Source organism: Sander lucioperca, chromosome 4 (assembly GCF_008315115.2).
Source record: "Sander lucioperca isolate FBNREF2018 chromosome 4, SLUC_FBN_1.2, whole genome shotgun sequence".
Lineage (NCBI taxonomy): Eukaryota > Metazoa > Chordata > Actinopteri > Perciformes > Percidae > Sander > Sander lucioperca.
The window spans coordinates 2660654-2679916 of record NC_050176.1 but is presented as its reverse complement, the minus strand read 5'-3'; the positions used below and the strand labels follow the sequence as shown (position 1 = coordinate 2679916).

Genomic DNA, 19263 nt, shown 5'->3' with positions numbered 1-19263 from the left:
TATTTAACCTCTTTGACCAAACTGTGTGTTTTGTATATAACTTAGTAAATGGAAAGAACCTGGTACATGTGTGAGTAATCAATTACCATCAACGCTAACAGACACCCGTGCAGCTGAAACGATTAAGATTGTCCCAAATCACGACCCGTATTTACATCTTCGAAATGCGGTTGTTTACGGAATGAAAAGTAAATGCGAAAGCTCAACGTAATTTGTAACGTTAACGATATATTACAGCTAAGACAATCAATTACGTTTGCTTACAAACATAAACTAAGCGCATGTTAAATATAGTTGTTTTATGTTTCCGTAGTCGAAATCTGTAACGTTAACTCTGAATCACAACTAATGCAGCAAGCTAACGCTAGTTAGCTAGCGTTGACATTACAAGCGACTCTAGTTTTGGTGTGATGAAGTAACCAAACGGTAAATGTGGACCAACCAGATACTACAACCTGTTTAACGTTACATAGACTGAAAACCGAGTCACTGGCACATCCAGTTTAAAGAGACCCACGTTAGCTGTGTCCGACAGCTGCTACTCTGCTACAGTCTTTGACCGTCCAAAGTTGCCTGTTCCTGAGTTTACTAAAAAAGGACAGCTATTACACATATTTGGCATAATGGCCGAAACTATAATAACGTTTCAGACCCAACTTTCTGGTGTCATGGAAACGGTATTTAAAGCTGCCATGTATGAGATCACCCGGCTGGTGGAGGACAGTTTTTTGGACGAGGTAACGCGGTGCAGAGAGCAGGTCGAGTCCCTGAGGAGGCGACTCAAGTTGTCGGAGGTTCGACGGAGAGAAAGAGAGGGAGACCGGAGGGGGAGATGTCTTGACTGCGGAAGAGTCGGGGCGTCCGGTGAGATGGATCCCAGAGCGACAGGTGAGTCTGTCTGGTGTTAACTCACCCATATTCAGCCACTATTAATCCCAAATATGCATTCTGTCTCATGGCTTACCAAACTGTATGTATGTATACCTAAACTGGCTGAGCTCTCTGAGTTTAAAAATGTTAAAACCATAGGTAATGGGGTCCTAAAAACATTGTGTGAAAGAAAATGTATTTGTAGAAAATGAATCGATATGAGATTAAATCAACAAAAGAGCTCCGCAACAGCTATAAAGCTGTCCCAATCAATATTATTTATATTAACAATGATTTAGAAACTATAAGTGCATATTTCCTTAAATTGCATCCCCAGCTCCTCCACTTGCCTCCCTTCCTCGAGTCAGGTCTGGTTACTTTATTGGTACCCGTACGTAAACTAGGTTTACAGTCTAAGAAGCAGGACACCCTTCAAACTTTGTAGACCACCACATAACATGCAACACACAAAACATTAAAACATATAAAACAGACAGTAGAACATGGATAAAAAACAGCACATGACCACATTGACTTGTGCAGATATGCAGAAATTCTACAGCTAGTACATGACCAAAGTGCTTGTGCGTTGTGTGCAAGTAATTCTACAGTTTGTTTAACAGAGTGATTGCTGCTGGGACAACACTGTTTTTAAATCTTGTAGTTCTACAACCAGGGACTCTTAGCCTCCGCCCAGTGGGGAGATACTGGAATTCCCTATTCAAAGGGTGTAGGCTATCTTCTAAGATGGCCATAGCTGTCCACTGTAGTTGTTTAGCATACAGGGATGTGGTGTGCAGCTGGGACTCACTAGTAAGCTTACTTGACCATCTTACAATTTGATTTAGACGATTCTTGTGCTTAACTGAGACACACCCAAACCACGACAGTAAAGGCCATTTTATAGTCGTGCGTAGAATCGTCTGCGTACCCCCGCAGACCCCTCTGCGTCTACGCCGTAGCCTGACGTGCACCTCTCCAAAAATGTAACTACACGTCGCGGCCACGCACATCACTCGGCCGTGGCTTGGTAGCGTTGCATTTCCCCCGACTCATTCCCTGGTTCTCCTTCTCCATAATCAACATGAAATCAAGGAGAGGGTTGACTTTTCCTGCTAAAGATTTCCCACCGTGGTCAGAAATCACAGGGGAGACACATGGTTTCTCTCACTGTCACAACTTTCTCCGAAGACAATTGCCGTCACTCTCTCACTTTCTCCCTTGCTCTATCACCCACTCCCCCCCCCACCCCCCCCACACACACACACACACACACACACACATATGCTGGCTCGAGGCACACACCAACGCACAAGTAAACAAAGAGTTTCGCGATTGACCCTCCGGAAACCACACACCCCTTTAGCGTTCTGGCGGTGAACTGCACCGCGATGCAAAGAAACACGTTCAACCCCGACGCAGAACTCCAAAAGGGTCACGATGCCGTAGGAGCGACGACGTGGAGTTTGCGCACAACCGTAAAACGCCCTTAAGGAGAAAGATACGATGGATTCCATAATGGCATAATAAAATAATGTCATCATAGTCTTGTCTATATGAAAATGGTCCAATTTTCCCAAGCAGTATAGACGCTGTTATCCGTTTTTTACAAAAAAAAATAAGCCAGAGAAAAGAATTGGATATCTAAAGCTCAGTTTAAATTCCTTTATTGCCAGCACCCAATACGCCCTGTTTTCTATACACTTCCAAAAGTGCATAAATCTTTGACTGACCCCCCAGGTCGTCCAATAGTGGCCCAGATTGATTCCCTATTGGCGCCCTTGTCTGAGTTTGTTGACTGTTATATTAAGCCCTCTGTGCACACACTGCCGGCTTATATAAAAGACACTACGGACTTCATTAATAAAATCTCGAGTGTAACTGATTTACCCAATGAAGTAATTTTAGTCACACTAGATATTGCTAGCCTTTATACAAATATACCGCATGATTGTGGCCTGGAAGCTTTGGACTTTTACTTAAAAGACCGGGACAACACTGCTATTCCACCTAGTGAGTTTTTAATCGATCTTACTGCTTTTCTGATGAAAAAAAACTATTTCATGTTTAATGGGGACTTTTATCTACAGGAGTCTGGTACAAGCATGGGGTCCATTTGTGCTCCTAATTATGCAAATTTGTTTGTGGGTTACTTCGAAAGAAACTTTGTCATGAATGTCGAAAAAAAACGCACATTTGTCCAGAATTTGGAAATGGTACAGATACATTGATGACGTATTTTGTCAATAACAAGACACTATTGATGAACTACTTGAATTTATTGTCCTGCTGAACAGTTTTGATGACAATTTGAAGTTCACAGTAGACTATAGCCAGGAGAGGGTCCATTTCTTGGACATGTGGGTTTTTAAAAAGAATGATTCACTGTCTACCACATTATATCAAAAAGAGACTGATAAAAACACTCTTCTTTTGGCGAGTAGTTTTCATCCCACCCCACTAAAAAGAGGCCTACCAAAAAGCCAATTTTTTAGACTCAGAAGAATATGTGAGACCACTGAGGATTATATGGGAAAAGCAAATGACATGAAAGACAGATTTGTAAAGCGAGGTTATCCAATAGAACGGGTTGACAAATCTTACAAAACAGCCCTGAATAAACCTCGGTCAGACTTGCTAAAGAAAAGCAAGAAAAAAGAAAAACATTTTTCTGTGACTTGTATCACTACCTACTCTCCTCTTTCACATACCATACGTCCTGTTTTTAAAAAATATTGGCACATTCTAAAATCAGAGATTGTGAAAGACTTGCCGTTCTTCGTATACAAACGTGAGAAGAATCTCAGAGATCTTCTAGTTCACGCTGACTTTGCGAGATATAAGCCAAGGAGAGCTTCGCAAAGATTATTAAGCCCGTTACCTACTGGCAACTATCGCTGTGGAGGATGTGCACAGTGCAACAACACTTATAAGACACACAACTTCCGCCATCCCCACAATAACAAGACGTTTCCAATTAAGAGTGACATCACTTGTGCCTCCACTCATGTAGTGTACTTTTTAACGTGTCCATGTGGTCTGGTGTATGTAGGTAAGACCATAAGGCAGTTAAAACAACGCATTAGCGAACATAAGGGCTCTATTCGCAGAAACGACCGGGATTACCCGGTCGCGGTACACTTTAATGATCATAAACATGACATTTCATCATTGCGTTTTTGTGGCATCGAAGAAAAGGTCTTCCAAAAAGGGGGGGCAACCACGACTTGCTACTAAAAAGACGCGAGGCATTTTGGATATTTACTTTGCAGACCCTATCGCCAAAAGGTCTCAATGATGAATTTAATCTCAATATCATGTTATGCTAATTTGATATTTTTTCCTTGTTTTTTCCTTTTTTTCCTTCTTTCCTTATTAGTTTATCCTCAGGAACTGTTAATTGTACAGGTGCATATGGACTGTTATAATGTAATTTAACCGATGTAATGATCCACTTTTGGGTGCACTGGGTCCTCTCTGATTGGGAGCGGAGAAGTGTTGGGCTAATGAGAATACATTGATCTTGAGTCTATAACAAAATAGTTTTGATTATCCATTGTTTTTAAATGTACTGAGTGGCATTTTCCCTGCCTTTTCCTGTTCACAGTCTGTGATGGGAGTGCCATTTTGTGAATGAATGACGTCATTCAAGAGCCGGACCTGATTGGTCCTGGTTAGTCAACCAAACTATTTAAGGCTATGGTTGAGGTGAATGCGTGTATTTACCTGATGAAGGTCTGAGACCGAAACGTTGTATTTTTCTAAATAAATTATTGCTTGCGTAATGGTCAGTGTGCGGGACTTTTCTCTCAACTTTTTGATCTGCTATTTCTGATCACATCCTACGCACCTGCGCGACAAAAGAGGAGTGCAAAAAAGTTTTCTCACGTTACAGACAGCTTCACAATTCTCCTGAAAATTTAATTTAGAGTCAATAATTGTACCTAGACATCTATAGGATTCTATTTGATCCACTAGTTGACCATTTATAGTTATGGCCTCATATCTTGGAGTTTTACCGAAATCAATGTACATATCCTTTGTTTTGGATATGTTCAATTGAAAGTGTGACTCCTCACACCACTGGACAAAGTCTTCAATTACTAGTCTATGTCTTCTCAGCTCTGCAGAACATTTTATCCTTCAACACAACTGTTTTGTTCACACTCCCAGCTCTTATCAACTCTGCCTCCAGCAGCAGCAGGCAGATGTTCAGAGAAAACCCTCTGATAAACAAACTGTATGCTAACTGCTTGGCACCAAACAGCAGACAGACAGTTAGCAACAAGCTGGCAAACACAGTGGAGCATTCAGCATCTACAGAACCAGATTAGGGCTTTCTTGAGACCAAATCAGAGCTAAAAAGAGAGCAAATATGAGACTTTCGTTTATCCGGTGGCCAGAAGCATGACTTCAAATGAATGCTAATGTTGCCCTGTGTCTACTGGATGTGTAAATAGGCAAACAATGTATTAGCAAATGTTTTGCTTACAACTTGTTTCTGTTGCCCCAAAAGTTGCCAAAATCAATCATGCTGCTTTAAACCTGCAATGTTTTTTTTTTTGTTTTTGTTGTTGTTTTTTTACAACTGGAAGGCAGAGACAAACAGCTGTAAGCACAACATTGACATATTACCACCTTAAAAAGTGATTTGGAGTAGTGCTGTTGTCCAGCTGGTGAATATAAGTTTTCAATATTCATGCTCTTTTTAACTCTGGTTTTGGTCTCTACCAACTCCTCTTTTAAGCTGCTAAATTTTCCAGCTATGTGCTAACTTCGTCTGGGTTTTACACTGCTTTAGGCTGATTACGGCTGCCTGTTGGGTACCAAAACAGTTAAGTTACAGGCTGTAAACCAAAAGAGCAATATGCAAATCAGTTTTAACTAAGGGGAAATATTGATTATTAATTATCTGAAAGTAATACTCTTTTGGCCCACCTGAGCCTTTCTTATTTCTTCAAATGCAAGTGGGAATATTAATGCTCTTCAATTTAAAAAGATAAATCCATTTTCCCTATCTTCTGCTACAGAGAAAAGTCTTAAACAGGAGAGTGTGTTGCAAGAAGAGATAAATAGCTTGCAAGGCAGTGATGGAGAGACACACCATGACGCGGAAGAGGCAAGACCAGAGGCCCACAGAGCCATCAAGTCACCACAGGTAGAGGGCAGTTTGATACACTATTTTAGCCTCAGTAAATTAGGTCTAAATGTTTCAAATGTTTGTAAGCACAGTCAATGGCAATTTCATTCTTTTACACGTCACAGGAGTTAAGTAATAACATCTCTATAATACTTTTCAGTATTTTGTTTTTTTTGTGTGTATCTTTAAAATGCTGTAGCATCCAATCAGACCTGCCTGTTGATCTAATGCCACGCTTAGGGTTTCTCTTGAGGTGAGTAGAGTTAAACCTCATGTATTAATGTAATGTTGTCTTTCTGCTTGTCTGCCAATCTCCATGTGTACAGGGTGAAAAGCTGGATAGACTGCTCAAGGAGGAAGCCCTTCGGATCACGCCAGAAATGAATGAGTCCCAAGAGGGATGGGGAGTCAATTTGGATGGTCAGTCTGTTAATATAGAGTCCCAGTCAAAAGTTTGTACACACTTTCCCATTCATGTGACTGAGAAAGCGTGTCCAAACCTTTGACTAGTACTGTACATAAAAAAACATTAAAAAAAACTATTTTAACCATATTCATATCATGTTGTTTAATGTTTATTCATTCATTCAATATTCATTCATATGTGTTCATTTTCAATCACATGTAAGTTTATAGTCCGACAGTACTGGTTTATAGGAACGTTATACACCAGATGATGCACTTTCTCAGCATTGGCTTCAAAGTTATTTTTTTCAGTGTTCATATGGAACGTGAGTCATTGTATACCCTGTAGCCATATATCCAGAACTGTTTGAAAATCCTTTCCCCCTCTCATTGGTCAGAAACAGAGGCATCAGGTCTGCCGGGACCCAGTAAACGTTTCGGCGACCAGAAGATCCCAAAGTGCCACGTGAACTGGGAAGCTGGCTATGATCAGAGGCCAGAATCAGGCCAAGATGGACACTCAGTTGACCCATCTGAACCACTGTTCCAGAGAAGGTACGGTATGGAAGATTTGGGTGGCTTTGACAAGACTGGCTACGGAGACTCCAGTATGATAGACATGGGTAATTTGGATGGGTTACAAGGATCACCATCCCACCTGGGCGAGGATCTGAGTTACATGGGGCACTATGAGAGGGATGTGGGAGCACCAGAAGGAGTCGAGCATCACGTTTACCAAGCGGGTGCCGCACGGACTAGAAGGGGCGCGGACGGTTCACCTGCAGGCTCTCCCTCGAGGACTAACATCGATGTAAGCGGAGAGCTCAGCTGTTTATTGATCAATGAAGAAGGGTATCTACAGGACCCGAGTATGTTGTACCCCCAACATGTGTCTGGTGATCCAGGCGGCAGGTTGAACTTCAGGGGCCAGGGCATTCACATTGACCCGTCTTTAGACAGCACAGAGGATATGTATGGGCCCTCAGGCGCATACAGTGATACCTTACACCCGGGAGAGAGGCTGCAGCATCAGGCAGGAGGGAGAGGAGGGAGGAGACACACCTGTAACCAGTGCTCCACGTCCTTTCCGGATTCGGCCTCACTAAAGGCCCACAGGCAGACGCACAAAGGCACCGGACAAGTGCCCTCGTACTCCTGCACCCAGTGCGGAAAGACCTTCACCCAAGCCTGCAACCTCAAAGTCCACCAGAGGATTCACTCGGGGCAGGGGCTCCACCTCTGCAGCCATTGCGGTAAAGGTTTCCCTTCTTTCTCTGACCTAAAGACACACAAGTGTGGCCAAACGGTTGACAAACCTTACTGCTGCACTGTATGCGGGAACAAGTTCAGCCGCCTCTGGAATCTGAAGTTGCACCGGAGAATTCACACACAGGAAAAACCTCACCGGTGCACTATGTGTGATAAGAGCTTCACACGGGCGGACATATTGAAGGTGCACCAGCGTACCCACACGGGGGAGCGGCCATACTGCTGCACTGTCTGTGGCCTCAGCTTCAAACGCCTGGATCATCTGAAATCACATCAACGGAAACACATGACAAATCTATAAAACTAGGCACGTTTGGGGAGAGAGAGCGTCAGAAAGTGTAAGATTGTTGATTGTATGAGAGAGATTTAAAAATGAATGTTTTTATTTATGATGTTTGTTTTTTCTTCTCTTAAATTCCAAGTCCTTTGGCTTTTATTTAAAAACCTTTTGTTGGTATGGAAAACCTAGAACAAATGTTTCTTAAATACGTCTTATTTGTACCCATTTATTGCTGCATCTTTGGTTACTGCAAAAATGACTGTAAAAGTAAAAAAAAAAAAAGGCCAAGTAACATTATTTTTGTGATAGTCTGAATCAATGACAGTACATTTCCAGGATTATTGCAGGATATGAGAAAAATAGAAGGCCCTGCAGGATGTTCCTCGCCTTCCGCTCTCTCTGTGTGTTACCGTTCTCAAGCTCCATTCCTTTTGGGAAACAACAACAAACTTCATGCTACACGCAGAAAATATGGATCATGCAACAAGGCAGGCCTGCTTGGTTCTTTCGGGGAATGATTGTAAAGATTTACAAGGAATATGTTTACGGCATTGACTCTGGGACGTTTTGGGACCGATTGGTGTGATTTGCTATGGACAAAATACACACGACCAATACACTGTTGAGAGCAAATTATGTTTAACCTAATAATAATAGCTCACGTTACTGTATTGTAAGAACAGTTAACTTCATGTAATATTGTATGTGGTGTTTTCTTTTGAGGGGTGCAAATGGTTCACCAAAACAAGTTCCTTCCCAAGAATATTTTGCAGAGCCATCGTCTCTGCGTCCGGAGCTTAGCCCCGCCCAAGACGATTTGTGATTGGTTTAAAGAAATGCAAAAAAAAACCAGAGCTTGTTTGTTTTTTTTCTCCTATCCTGGAATGTATCTGTGATAGAGCCAGACATTACTCCACATCGCTGTGGAGATAGGTCTGGCAATGCGAGACTATTCTTGTGATACCATTACAGATTAAAACTAAAACTACAAATTAGGTCTGTTGATGTCTACTCTAACATTTGCTTTTTTTCATAAATCACTTTTTAAACTTGCTTGGAACAAACTTTATTGGAAAATTCCATTTTATCGATCAGGCTTGCTACTGGATTTAGTTTCATGGTGATTTTCCGAAGGGAGGCCAAGCCAGCGCTGAGTCCTGTTGTTGCAGATGAGTGTGACGGTAAAGACACATCACTTGGAAGATAACAAGGTAAACCGTTGTAGGGTTCTTGGATACATTAGTACTCTAGATGACATTCCAGTGTTTTTCTCTTTTTCAGTAGAGGGTTGATCAGAACGCTTTCTTTTGCTAGAAGAAAGATAGAAGGTGGTTGAGAGGAGAGAATGCTAGTTTGGATAGACGTCAGGGGTGGGTTTAAAGGGTGTCAGAGCGGTATCTTCATATCTAATCAGCCCTCTTCTGGCATCATGGTAAGTAAGTCTGTAGCTGGGGTCTATCCAAGTGGTGTTTGCATGCTCTTCCCATGGTTGTATGAGTTTGTCTGGGTGTTCCATTTCTACAAAATATGTAAAATGTATTTGAATATTAGGCATATGGGCTCATAACTGGAGTTGGTCCCTGGTTACGGTGCGGTGACTGTACACCGCTCCTAAATGGTTAGCATGGGTCAAAACATAATATTTGCTATTTGGCCAAACACTGAATAAATAAGATACTTTACCAAGCATCTGTCTAAATGTAGTAATTGGTAAGTTAAATATATCAGATAAATGTATCTAAGGGAGATAAAGTACAAAATGAACATTTTCACATTTTATATTGGGAAACGAATATCAAAATGTAGGGGCCAAGTTTTGATGTGGATTGTGAAAGTATCAAATAAACTTAATAACAAAAACCTATGGAAATGATGAATCATTTTTATTTTAAATAGGGTAAAGTATGTAATCTCACTTTTTTCCTCTCTTCAATAAAGCAGTAAAAGGGGGCGTGGTCGTATGGGAACATAATGTGTTATTCACAATCTAAAACGCATTCCTATTTTAAATAATGAGTTTGAGTTAAAATTGACTGCTTTGCGCTATATTAAAATCGCGTTTCGTTATTCACATTAAGGCCACCGTACTGCGTTGTGGGTGACGTCACGAGCAAAAACAATCACCACCACAACATGGATGTAGCTAATGTAACCACAAGCGATTGTTGAAAAGCTAGCTCGCATTTGCCTAAGCTAAACAGTCGTTACTCTTGGAATCCATTAACACACGTGTAAATAGATCATCAACACGTTAGGCTCGACTATGGTTTATATAATTCGTAGGAGCGTACGGGTTGTTGACGGTTTGATGCCGTTAACGTTAGTTAGCATACCGTTACGAATGCTATCGTTAAGCTAAAGAGTCACAGCTGGCTAGGTGACATTTCGAATTAACATGAAGGCATTTCGTGAATAGATCGTTCATTAGTCCAGCTTTTTAACGTTTATAATTTTATAAATATCAATGAGTTAATGTATTACTCATCTTACTTATCTTAAACACCCACAACAACAAGTGGATGTATAGTTGGACATACTGCTCTGCGTTAATGGTGTACAACCTTAACAGCCTGTGGTAGCATTTTACAAGACTAACGCTAAATATAAAGTCCTCTAAAGACACCGACAGTTTATCATGTCGGACTTGGACACCCTCATTGTAACTTTCCAGACCCAGCTCTTGGATGTGATGGAGGCTGTGGTGAAGACAGCCATGTACGAGGTCACCAGGTTAGTGGAGGATGGCTTGTTGGAGGAGGTGCAGCGCAGGAACCGGGAGGTGGAGTCCCTGAGGATGCAGCTGCAATGGGCTGAGAGGAAATTAAGTGACCAAGGGGGGAATGAAGGAGGGAAAACTGGGAGGTGTGTCCACTGTGCCAAGGATGATGTGGAACTGTCCAGTCACACTGCAAAAGAAAGGCCCAAAGAACAGCAGGATGGTAAGAACAAGCAAGACATATGTTTATGTAGGTATCCGAAACTCTGTATTATGTTATATACTACTTAAGTACTCATTTTTTTCCAGACATTTTGGGGGGCTGTGGTGTGAAAGAAGAGGGTGACTATGTGGAAAGGTGGACAATAAGCCGTACGCAGGAAGTCATACCAGAGTCAACACGGGCAGCAGACAACGCTGCATCCACTCTCAGCCCTGAGAGGAAATCACAGGTGGGTCACATGAGCAAGTTACTTAGGAAGTGTAATACGTTACTATTTACTTTAGTCTCGCATTGCCAGACCCTCCACAGCACTGCGGAGGAGGGTCTGGCTAGTCCACACAGCATTCCGGGATGGAAGAAAAACTTGCTCTGGTTTCTTTAGCGCCGGAAGGAGCCACGGTGCCTCTGCAAAATAGCCTCGGGAAGGAACTTGTTTTGGTGGAACGTGTACATTCAAAAGTTGTTTTAGTCGTGCAACAGAAAACTCAGATTGGACAGATAGTCTAGTTAGCTGTCTGGATTTACCCTGCAGAGATCTGAGGAGCAGTTAACCATAGTCCTCAGAAATCTACCAGAGTTTAGAATGCTAACACAAAGAAAGAGGAACCCAAAAAAAGCACAACCTGTTTATCAAGCTCCTTTAGAACTTCTTTCCACTTTCAAACAATAATTTACCTTACAGGAGGAGCCAACAATCATCCAAACTGCAGAACTGCAAACATTCTGCATTCAGACTTGTTATGTTACGAAGCAAATTCACATATATAGTTTTTTGTCATAGGCTTACATTATGAAAAGGACCTGGCGACGCTGAGTCCCATCACCATACTAACTCGCTCGAGGGAGGAGTAGAGGGACGCCGCTTTGCTCACAGTGACATGTTGGATGTCATCGATGTTCCCACTCGGATCAAAGCCTTTATATTACGACAATACTTTCAGCTATTGAAGGTATTCCTCTTTCCGTCATCCTCCATCCTTCATTTAGCTTTTATGGCTAGTAGCCGACGTGACCTGCCCTGGTCCTGTCTTGCAGCGAGCTAAATCACGACATGCGTACGTATCACGTCATCATATAAGAAAGCATACCTGGGACATAAAACAAATCGCATTCTGATGAGGCAGCGTTACTTGGATAAATAACTGAAATATAAATACTAGGGCTGTCAATCGATTAAAAAAATTAATCTAATTAATTACAGACTCTGTGATTAATTAATCGAAATTAATCGCATACATAATTAACGGTGCCTGAACCGCTACTTTTTAAGAAAGTAAACAAAGAAAAGAAAACAAAAGGTACTAAACAACAGTTGGTGACATTAAAGAACGGCTTGTTTATTGCTAAGGCCATATGGTCAAAATTAAATGATTTAATAATAATGTATAACAATAACAAGAACTTATTTCACTAGTAAATTGCTGTTGAACGACAAAAACAACCACCAAGGACATTTACAATAACTTCAAATGCACCACGAAGCTGTAGTTTACCAGTTTCGTTGAACGCACCGTCTGTGTTGTTTTTCCGACGGCAGTTGCAGATTGTTACATCCCGGTGTTGAATCCTCTACAGTAAAACACAGTCAGACTTTACACCGTTCAGCGTTAGCTGTCAGCATTGTAACCGTGTTTAATCCAGCTACTAGCTAGCGGTAGGCTAACGTTAGCTGCTGTCAGTGTCGAGTATAGTGTTAACTAGCTAGCGGTAGGCTAACGTTAGCTGCTGTCGAGTATAGTGTTAACTAGCGGTGTTTGTGTTGCCTGTATCGTCTTCAGAGCATCAGAGAGAAGAGCAGACATATCAGTGGCACCAGATTTCGGTAGCCAGGCTTGGCAGGAAGAAGATTTTTACAAGTAAATGTTCCAATTAATGATCCAGGCAGCACATTCTCGTCTCCCTCCTTCATTTTACAGTCGAATGGTGGCTAGAACGGCTCCGGGTCAAACGTCAATATGGAATGGATTAATCTGCGTTATTTTTTTTAACGCGTTATTTTTTCTCAGATTAATTAATCGAAATTAACGCGTTATTTTGACAGCCCTAATAAATACTGTTTTGAAATTGTTATCCCTTACATTACTCATTTCAGGGAAAAGTAATAATATTACAGTAATACATTACTTAGTAACGCATTGAACGTACACATGTTCCACCAAAACAAGATCCTTCCCGGGGCTATTTCGCAGCGGCACTGCAGCTTTTCCCGGCGCTTAGCCCCGCCCAAGACGATTGTGATTGGTCCCAATAAATGGCAATAAACCAGAGCACGTTTTTCTCCCATCCCGGAATGCTAGTGCGGACTAGCCAGACCTTCCTCCGCAGCGTGTGGACGGTCTGTCAAAGCGAGACTACAGCAGGACTATCTCAGGGAGAGAATTGCTCTGTGATGCCAAATTCGAGTTGTCCTGAGAGGCTTTATGCATATCTTCTCTGACGAGACAAATCTGCACAGAGCATTCAACTATCAGAACAAAATGAAGCCACATTCTCTGATGTGTTCTCTTTGCTTTTCAGACAACAGAAGATGATGTGGATGGGAAGGAAGAAAAAGTGAATAAGCCGTCTTGTTCTTTTGTGCATTGCAGCGGTCCCCTTGAGGGTGAGTATTGTGCTGTGTCACCTAGGTCCATTGTTTTCTTTGCATATTAAGTTTTTGAACATCTTTATCTGTATATAGTGAAACCTTATGAAACATAATATCTTACACATGACACATTTTATTGAAAAAGAGCCTTTGTTGATGATTTTGCCTCAAGGTGCCATTACAAATAAAAATAAATAAAATCAGATTTCCTTATTACCTAATGGATCGAGTCTCTGTCTGTCTGTGTGTATCATAGCCTGTAAAAATAATGGACGGAGCAGCAGTGGTGTCACCCATTGGTTTGTGAACTACCGCTTTGCAATTTGGTCGCCTAGTTCTACTACTCTCTACTAACTTCTCTCCCCCAAAACCGTTTTTTCCAATTGCATTCGCACTGGCGAAGTGGCCTGGACTGGTAGGAGGGGTAAGGGAGTGATGCAAGCACGGCAACGGCCTTCATAGCGGTAAAATCAGAAAACAAATACACCAAAAAAAGTATGAACTAAATCTAATGTATATAGCATATTTGTCATAATTTAAACAAGTCTCCTGAAGAGAAACGGGTATCTCTCTCTCCCCCGCCTCTGCCTGCTGCGCTGTGTGTGTGTGTGTGTGTGTGTGTGTGTGTGTGTGTGTGTGTGTGTGTGTGTGTGTGTGTGTGTGTGTGTGTGTGTGTGTGTGTGACGGCCGGCCAGCGAGGTGGAGTTTAACTCCGAAAAGACAGTTAACCACAGGTTCCCGTTAATCTTATGATGGACATGTGTTGATATTTAAACAAGTGAACCGTCAACGGCGAAATAAAAGCCTCTTATGTACGAGAGCGGTCTGAGAGACCTCCAGCTTACCGCGAGGACTCTGAGCAAGACTGGCCGAGCGACGAGCTAGCTGCCGGGGCAGGCGCCTGCTGGCTGTCGCCTCACTTCATGGAGCTTCTCAACTCCGAAAACTTTGAAGCAAATTGTCAATTCGGCATAAATTTTCGCAAGACTGCCTATATTCGAAATCTAAACAGTTAATTTCTCGCCTAAAACGTTGTCAGAAGTGAAATTAGTGATGAATAAGATGGCGAAAATTGTCCCGTTGTTGGTCTGTCTGTACCGGAAACCCAACCCTCGTTGACCTAGGTTTATATACTGAAAAGGGAAGTAGGAGCTGAAAGAGTTATAGGAACTGCGGCCAGAGGAACTTAAAAAAATTCCCAAATTGGTCCAGTTGGAACACGAGAAAAAAGGGGTTCTAGGAATTTTATGTTCTAGGAACTGCAAAAATCCCTCCGGTCGGAAAGCGTGTCGTTGGTTGCCGTGGTGCTGAGCTAAGCTAAGCGCTAAAGAGGGAAAGTTGCCGATTTTCAACCGTCTGAAGCGAGCTATGCTGCGTAGTTTTGTAATAAATACATTTATATAGTTTTGAATATATATATATATTTTTATTATTATTTTTATTTTTAAAGGCCAGTTATTTCATGGATCCAGGATACTATGCATCCTGATAAAGTTCCCTTGGCCTTTGGAATTAAAATAGCCCCACATCATCACATACCCTTCACCATACCTAGAGATTGGCATGGTTTTATTTCAGTTAGCCTAATAGCTGGTTTGATTTGCATTGATATAGATCTTATCTCAGTTAGCTTTTAGGCTAACTGAAATAAAACCATGCCTATATATATATATATGAAAATAAGTATTTGAACACCCTGCTATTTTGCAAGTTCTCCCACTTAGAAATCATGGAGGGGTCTGAAATTGTCATCGTAGGTGCATGTCCACTGTGAGAGACATAATCTAAAAAAAAAAATCCAGAAATCACAATGTATGATTTTTTAAGTATTTATTTGTATGATACAGCTGCAAATAAGTATTTGAACACCTGAGAAAATCAATGTTAATATTTGGTACAGTAGCCTTTGTTTGCAGTTACAGAGGTCAAACGTTTCCTGTAGTTTTTCACCAGGTTTGCACACACTGCAGGAGGGATTTTGGCCCACTCCTCCACACAGATCTTCTCTAGATCAGTCAGGTTTCTGGGCTGTCGCTGAGAAACACGGAGTTTGAGCTCCCTCCAAAGATTCTCTATTGGGTTTAGGTCTGGAGACTGGCTAGGCCACGCCAGAACCTTGATATGCTTCTTACAGAGCCACTCCTTGGTTATCCTGGCTGTGTGCTTCGGGTCATTGTCATGTTGGAAGACCCAGCCTCGACCCATCTTCAATGCTCTAACTGAGGGAAGGAGGTTGTTCCCCAAAATCTCGCAATACATGGCCCCGGTCATCCTCTCCTTAATACAGTGCAGTCGCCCTGTCCCATGTGCAGAAAAACACCCCCAAAGCATGATGCTACCACCCCCATGCTTCACAGTAGGGATGGTGTTCTTGGGATGGTACTCATCATTCTTCTTCCTCCAAACACGGTTAGTGGAATTATGACCAAAAAGTTCTATTTTGGTCTCATCTGACCACATGACTTTCTCCCATGACTCCTCTGGATCATCCAAATGGTCATTGGCAAACTTAAGACGGGCCTTGACATGTGCTGGTTTAAGCAGGGGAACCTTCTGTGCCATGCATGATTTCAAACCATGACGTCTTAGTGTATTACCAACAGTAACCTTGGAAACAGTGGTCCCAGCTCTTTTCAGGTCATTGACCAGCTCCTCCCGTGTAGTTCTGGGCTGATTTCTCACCTTTCTTAGAATCATTGAGACCCCACGAGGTGAGATCTTGCATGGAGCCCCAGTCCGAGGGAGATTGACAGTCATGTTAACTTCTTCCATTTTCTAATGATTGCTCCAACAGTGGACCTTTTTTCACCAAGCTGCTTGGCAATTTCCCCGTAGCCCTTTCCAGCCTTGTGGCCTCTAGTGTCTTTGGACAGCTCTTTGGTCTTGGCCATGTTAGTAGTTGGATTCTTACTGATTGTATGGGGTGGACAGGTGTCTTTATGCAGCTAAAGACACCTGAAAAAGGTGCATCTAATTTAGGATAATAAATGGAGTGGAGGTGGACATTTTAAAGGCAGACTAACAGGTCTTTGAAGGTCAGAATTCTAGCTGATAGACAGGTGTTCAAATACTTATTTGCAGCTGTATCATACAAATAAATAGTTAAAAAATCATATATTGTGATTTCTGGATTTTTTTTTTTAGATTATGTCTCTCACAGTGGACATGCACCTACGATGACAATTTCAGACCCCTCCATGATTTCTAAGTGGGAGAACTTGCAAAATAGCAGGGTGTTCAAATACTTATTTTCCTCACTGTATATATATATATATATATATATATTTCGCTGGGAACAAACCAACAACACAAAATCAAAGAATAAAGTAATTTCCCCTCACAGTTTCTTAATTTATACGAGACACAGGTAACATGTTTTATGCTTCCTGTGAATATAATCCTATTAATCTTATTTCCACATGCATGTATATTGTATATACTCTGTGTTAACAAAAATTAAAAGTGGACGTAGTCACATGTGTATCCTGGGCTGTTTCAATGCGTTTGGGCCACCACAATCTAGGTAACTACTGGGCAACACTGGACTTTATCAATCCTCTTACACAGGCTGATTTAAAAAGGAAAAAAAGAAAAACAATTTCAGTGGATTATGTTTTCAGGCTGTGGCAGCAACCAACTTGCTTTGATGGTAACTGTCTACCAATTGAAAAAAAGGCTGTTGAAGTCATTAATATAAACCCGTTTCTATTCATTATTGTAGGTGAAGCAGGACCTGAATCCCACAGTGCTACTGAGAAGACTGAGGCACAACCAAAACAGACTCAGGAGAACAGTGAAGAATTGTGGGGTGTTATTAAGCAAGACCCACAGATCTCTGCTGCATATGTCTTTCCTGAAGACCAGGGGGAAACGTACATGGCTACAGATCCATCTTTAGAGGTGGACAGCGGTTGGCCTCTAACGCAAACAGAACACGAGCGGTCAAACTCTGTCACAGCAGGTGACGACGTTCCGGCTACCCCAAGGAGAGATCAGATTCCATCCTCAGTGTCCCCGAAGGCAAGGCCGCCAAACAGCGACGCGTCAGGCGTGACTATCAAGCAGGAGGTTATCGTTGATTCTGATGGGTGTGTGGAAAGCGAGCCCCAAGAAAAGAAAACGACAAGGTCTGGGATGGCGTCTTTCTCATGTTCATTAAAACAGCGCAGAGTGAGTTCAGAAGCACTCAGGCAGAACCACATTTCCCACAAAGCCACGGCGCAGGAGGTTATGAAGCTGCATTCCAAAGTGGGCACAGGTATCAGACTGCAAGCCGCCATGCAGCACCTCCACAGGCCGATGAAAAAGCCCGCTCACACACACTCGGACAGTAGCGCCGCGGCGCCGTCCATAGCTCACTCTCAGGCTGTACACTTAAATCCCCTCAACAGAACGCCCTCCACATCTAAAGCCGCTCCTCCTCCCCTTCCTCCTCCTCCACACTCAGCCCAGCGAGTTCAACAAGCCGCAGCACATAACCGAACTTGCGCCCCATGGATCAGCATCAAGACCCATCAGTCTGCGAACTCCCTACCCGCCAACCCCTTACCCCATTCGGACTCTCACCCTCACGCCGGCCCCAGGCACCTCCTGCGCTGTGGCCAGTGCGGGAAGTGCTTCCCCCACCCCAGCAACCTGAAAGCCCACCTGCAGACTCACACAGGCGAGAGGCCTTTCTGCTGCTCGCTCTGCGGCCGTAGCTTCACCAAGCTGAGCAACCTCAAGGCCCACCGGCGGGTCCACACCGGAGAGAGACCGTACTGCTGCTCGGCGTGCGGCAAACGCTTCACCCAGAAATGTAACCTGAAACGCCACCAGAGGATCCATCTGGATGTATGACAATGGACAGCCAGTGATTAAAAGACTTACCGTTTGATGTGTTTCTTTTTTTTTTTTTTTTTAGGCTACATTTACATTGCTACGTTTTGGTTTTTAAGCGGCTTCCGTGAAGTGTTTTTAGCTCCAGTAGAAGAACTAATCTCCGTTTAAACTAACACGCCCAAACCGCATATCTCATCAGCATTCTGGTATACTGGGAATGCGCGTGCCAGGGTAAACAGGAGACAGCATGTATAATCCGCCTGTTGCTGGTAGTTGCCATGGGAACGTGCGTAGCTCCGTCTCAGAGAACGAGACGTCATGACCCAATCAGGCGGAGAAACATTGGCGTCAGTGTCGGTGTTGCCGATGGTCTCCGTTTGTGACTGCAACACAACCCCAACCCCGGAGATTCCAAACCAAAACGGGGTCAGAAGCGTTTTCAAATGTCTCCGGTTTAGGGGCTCAGAAGCGCCAGAGCATTGCGAATGCGAGGTGTAAAGGTAGCAAAAGATATTTTTTAAAACCGAACCGTAGCAATGTCAATGTAGCCTTAGAGATGAAGATGCTACAGTGTTTCCTTTGTGATGTTTGAGATTGCAAAAAATGCTCCTTGTGTTCTCGTCTCTTGAGTGATTGTCCCAAGTCCTTGTGTGCATTCCAGAAAGGTTCATCTAGTAACGTGATGTAGTGTTATTAAAGGACGAAAAACATCGTGTTGTGAATCACGTACAGAGATAGATCAGTTGTCACTTGGTTAATAAATACTTATTCTGTGAATACAAAACACATGCTTCCATGATATCAATTGCACCGCGCCTGCTGTGACCACGAACACATTTATGTCTGGGCCTGTATTTGTCAACCTGCTGAAAGGAACATTTTGGACTTGTGAAAGGTGTATGTATGTGAGCTGATATATGGGTTTGGATAACATTTTATTAATCGGAATCGG

General features: G+C 42.6%; 2 protein-coding genes across 3 annotated transcripts; both read left to right on the top strand.

Annotated features, from left to right (window-relative positions):
* The first annotated feature begins 2 nt into the window (after positions 1-2).
* On the top strand, positions 3-8233 carry si:ch73-109d9.2 (uncharacterized protein LOC565042 homolog). 2 transcript variants are annotated; one of them, XM_031284539.2, is made up of 4 exons: positions 3-888; positions 5901-6028; positions 6337-6430; positions 6820-8233. In XM_031284539.2, the coding sequence occupies exons 1-4, from the start codon at positions 624-626 to the stop codon at positions 7983-7985; spliced, it is 1653 nt and encodes a 550-aa protein (XP_031140399.1). In that variant the 5' UTR covers positions 3-623; the 3' UTR covers positions 7986-8233. The 2 variants fall into 2 exon arrangements, with proteins under 2 accessions (XP_031140399.1, XP_031140398.1); XM_031284538.2 differs by having other exon boundaries at positions 5-888; positions 6814-8233.
* A 1820-nt stretch (positions 8234-10053) lies between these two features.
* Positions 10054-18449, top strand: si:ch73-109d9.3 (myeloid zinc finger 1). The gene is made up of 4 exons (XM_031284540.2): positions 10054-10903; positions 10990-11132; positions 13421-13505; positions 17212-18449. Exons 1-4 carry the CDS (start codon positions 10600-10602, stop codon positions 18327-18329), a joined length of 1650 nt encoding a protein of 549 aa, XP_031140400.1. The 5' UTR covers positions 10054-10599; the 3' UTR covers positions 18330-18449.
* Positions 18450-19263: the final 814 nt, after the last annotated feature.

Bases quoted from the DNA above. Each gene is read 5' to 3' on its own strand.
- si:ch73-109d9.2 (XM_031284538.2), top strand. From the start codon at position 624: ATGGCCGAAACTATAATAACGTTTCAGACCCAACTTTCTGGTGTCATG. The intron at 889-5,900 runs GTGAGTCTGTCT...CTTCTGCTACAG, and splicing joins GATGGATCCCAGAGCGACAG to AGAAAAGTCTTAAACAGGAG. The intron at 6,029-6,336 runs GTAGAGGGCAGT...CCATGTGTACAG, and splicing joins GAGCCATCAAGTCACCACAG to GGTGAAAAGCTGGATAGACT.
- si:ch73-109d9.3 (XM_031284540.2), top strand. From the start codon at position 10,600: ATGTCGGACTTGGACACCCTCATTGTAACTTTCCAGACCCAGCTCTTG. The intron at 10,904-10,989 runs GTAAGAACAAGC...ATTTTTTTCCAG, and splicing joins GCCCAAAGAACAGCAGGATG to ACATTTTGGGGGGCTGTGGT. The intron at 11,133-13,420 runs GTGGGTCACATG...TTTGCTTTTCAG, and splicing joins GCCCTGAGAGGAAATCACAG to ACAACAGAAGATGATGTGGA.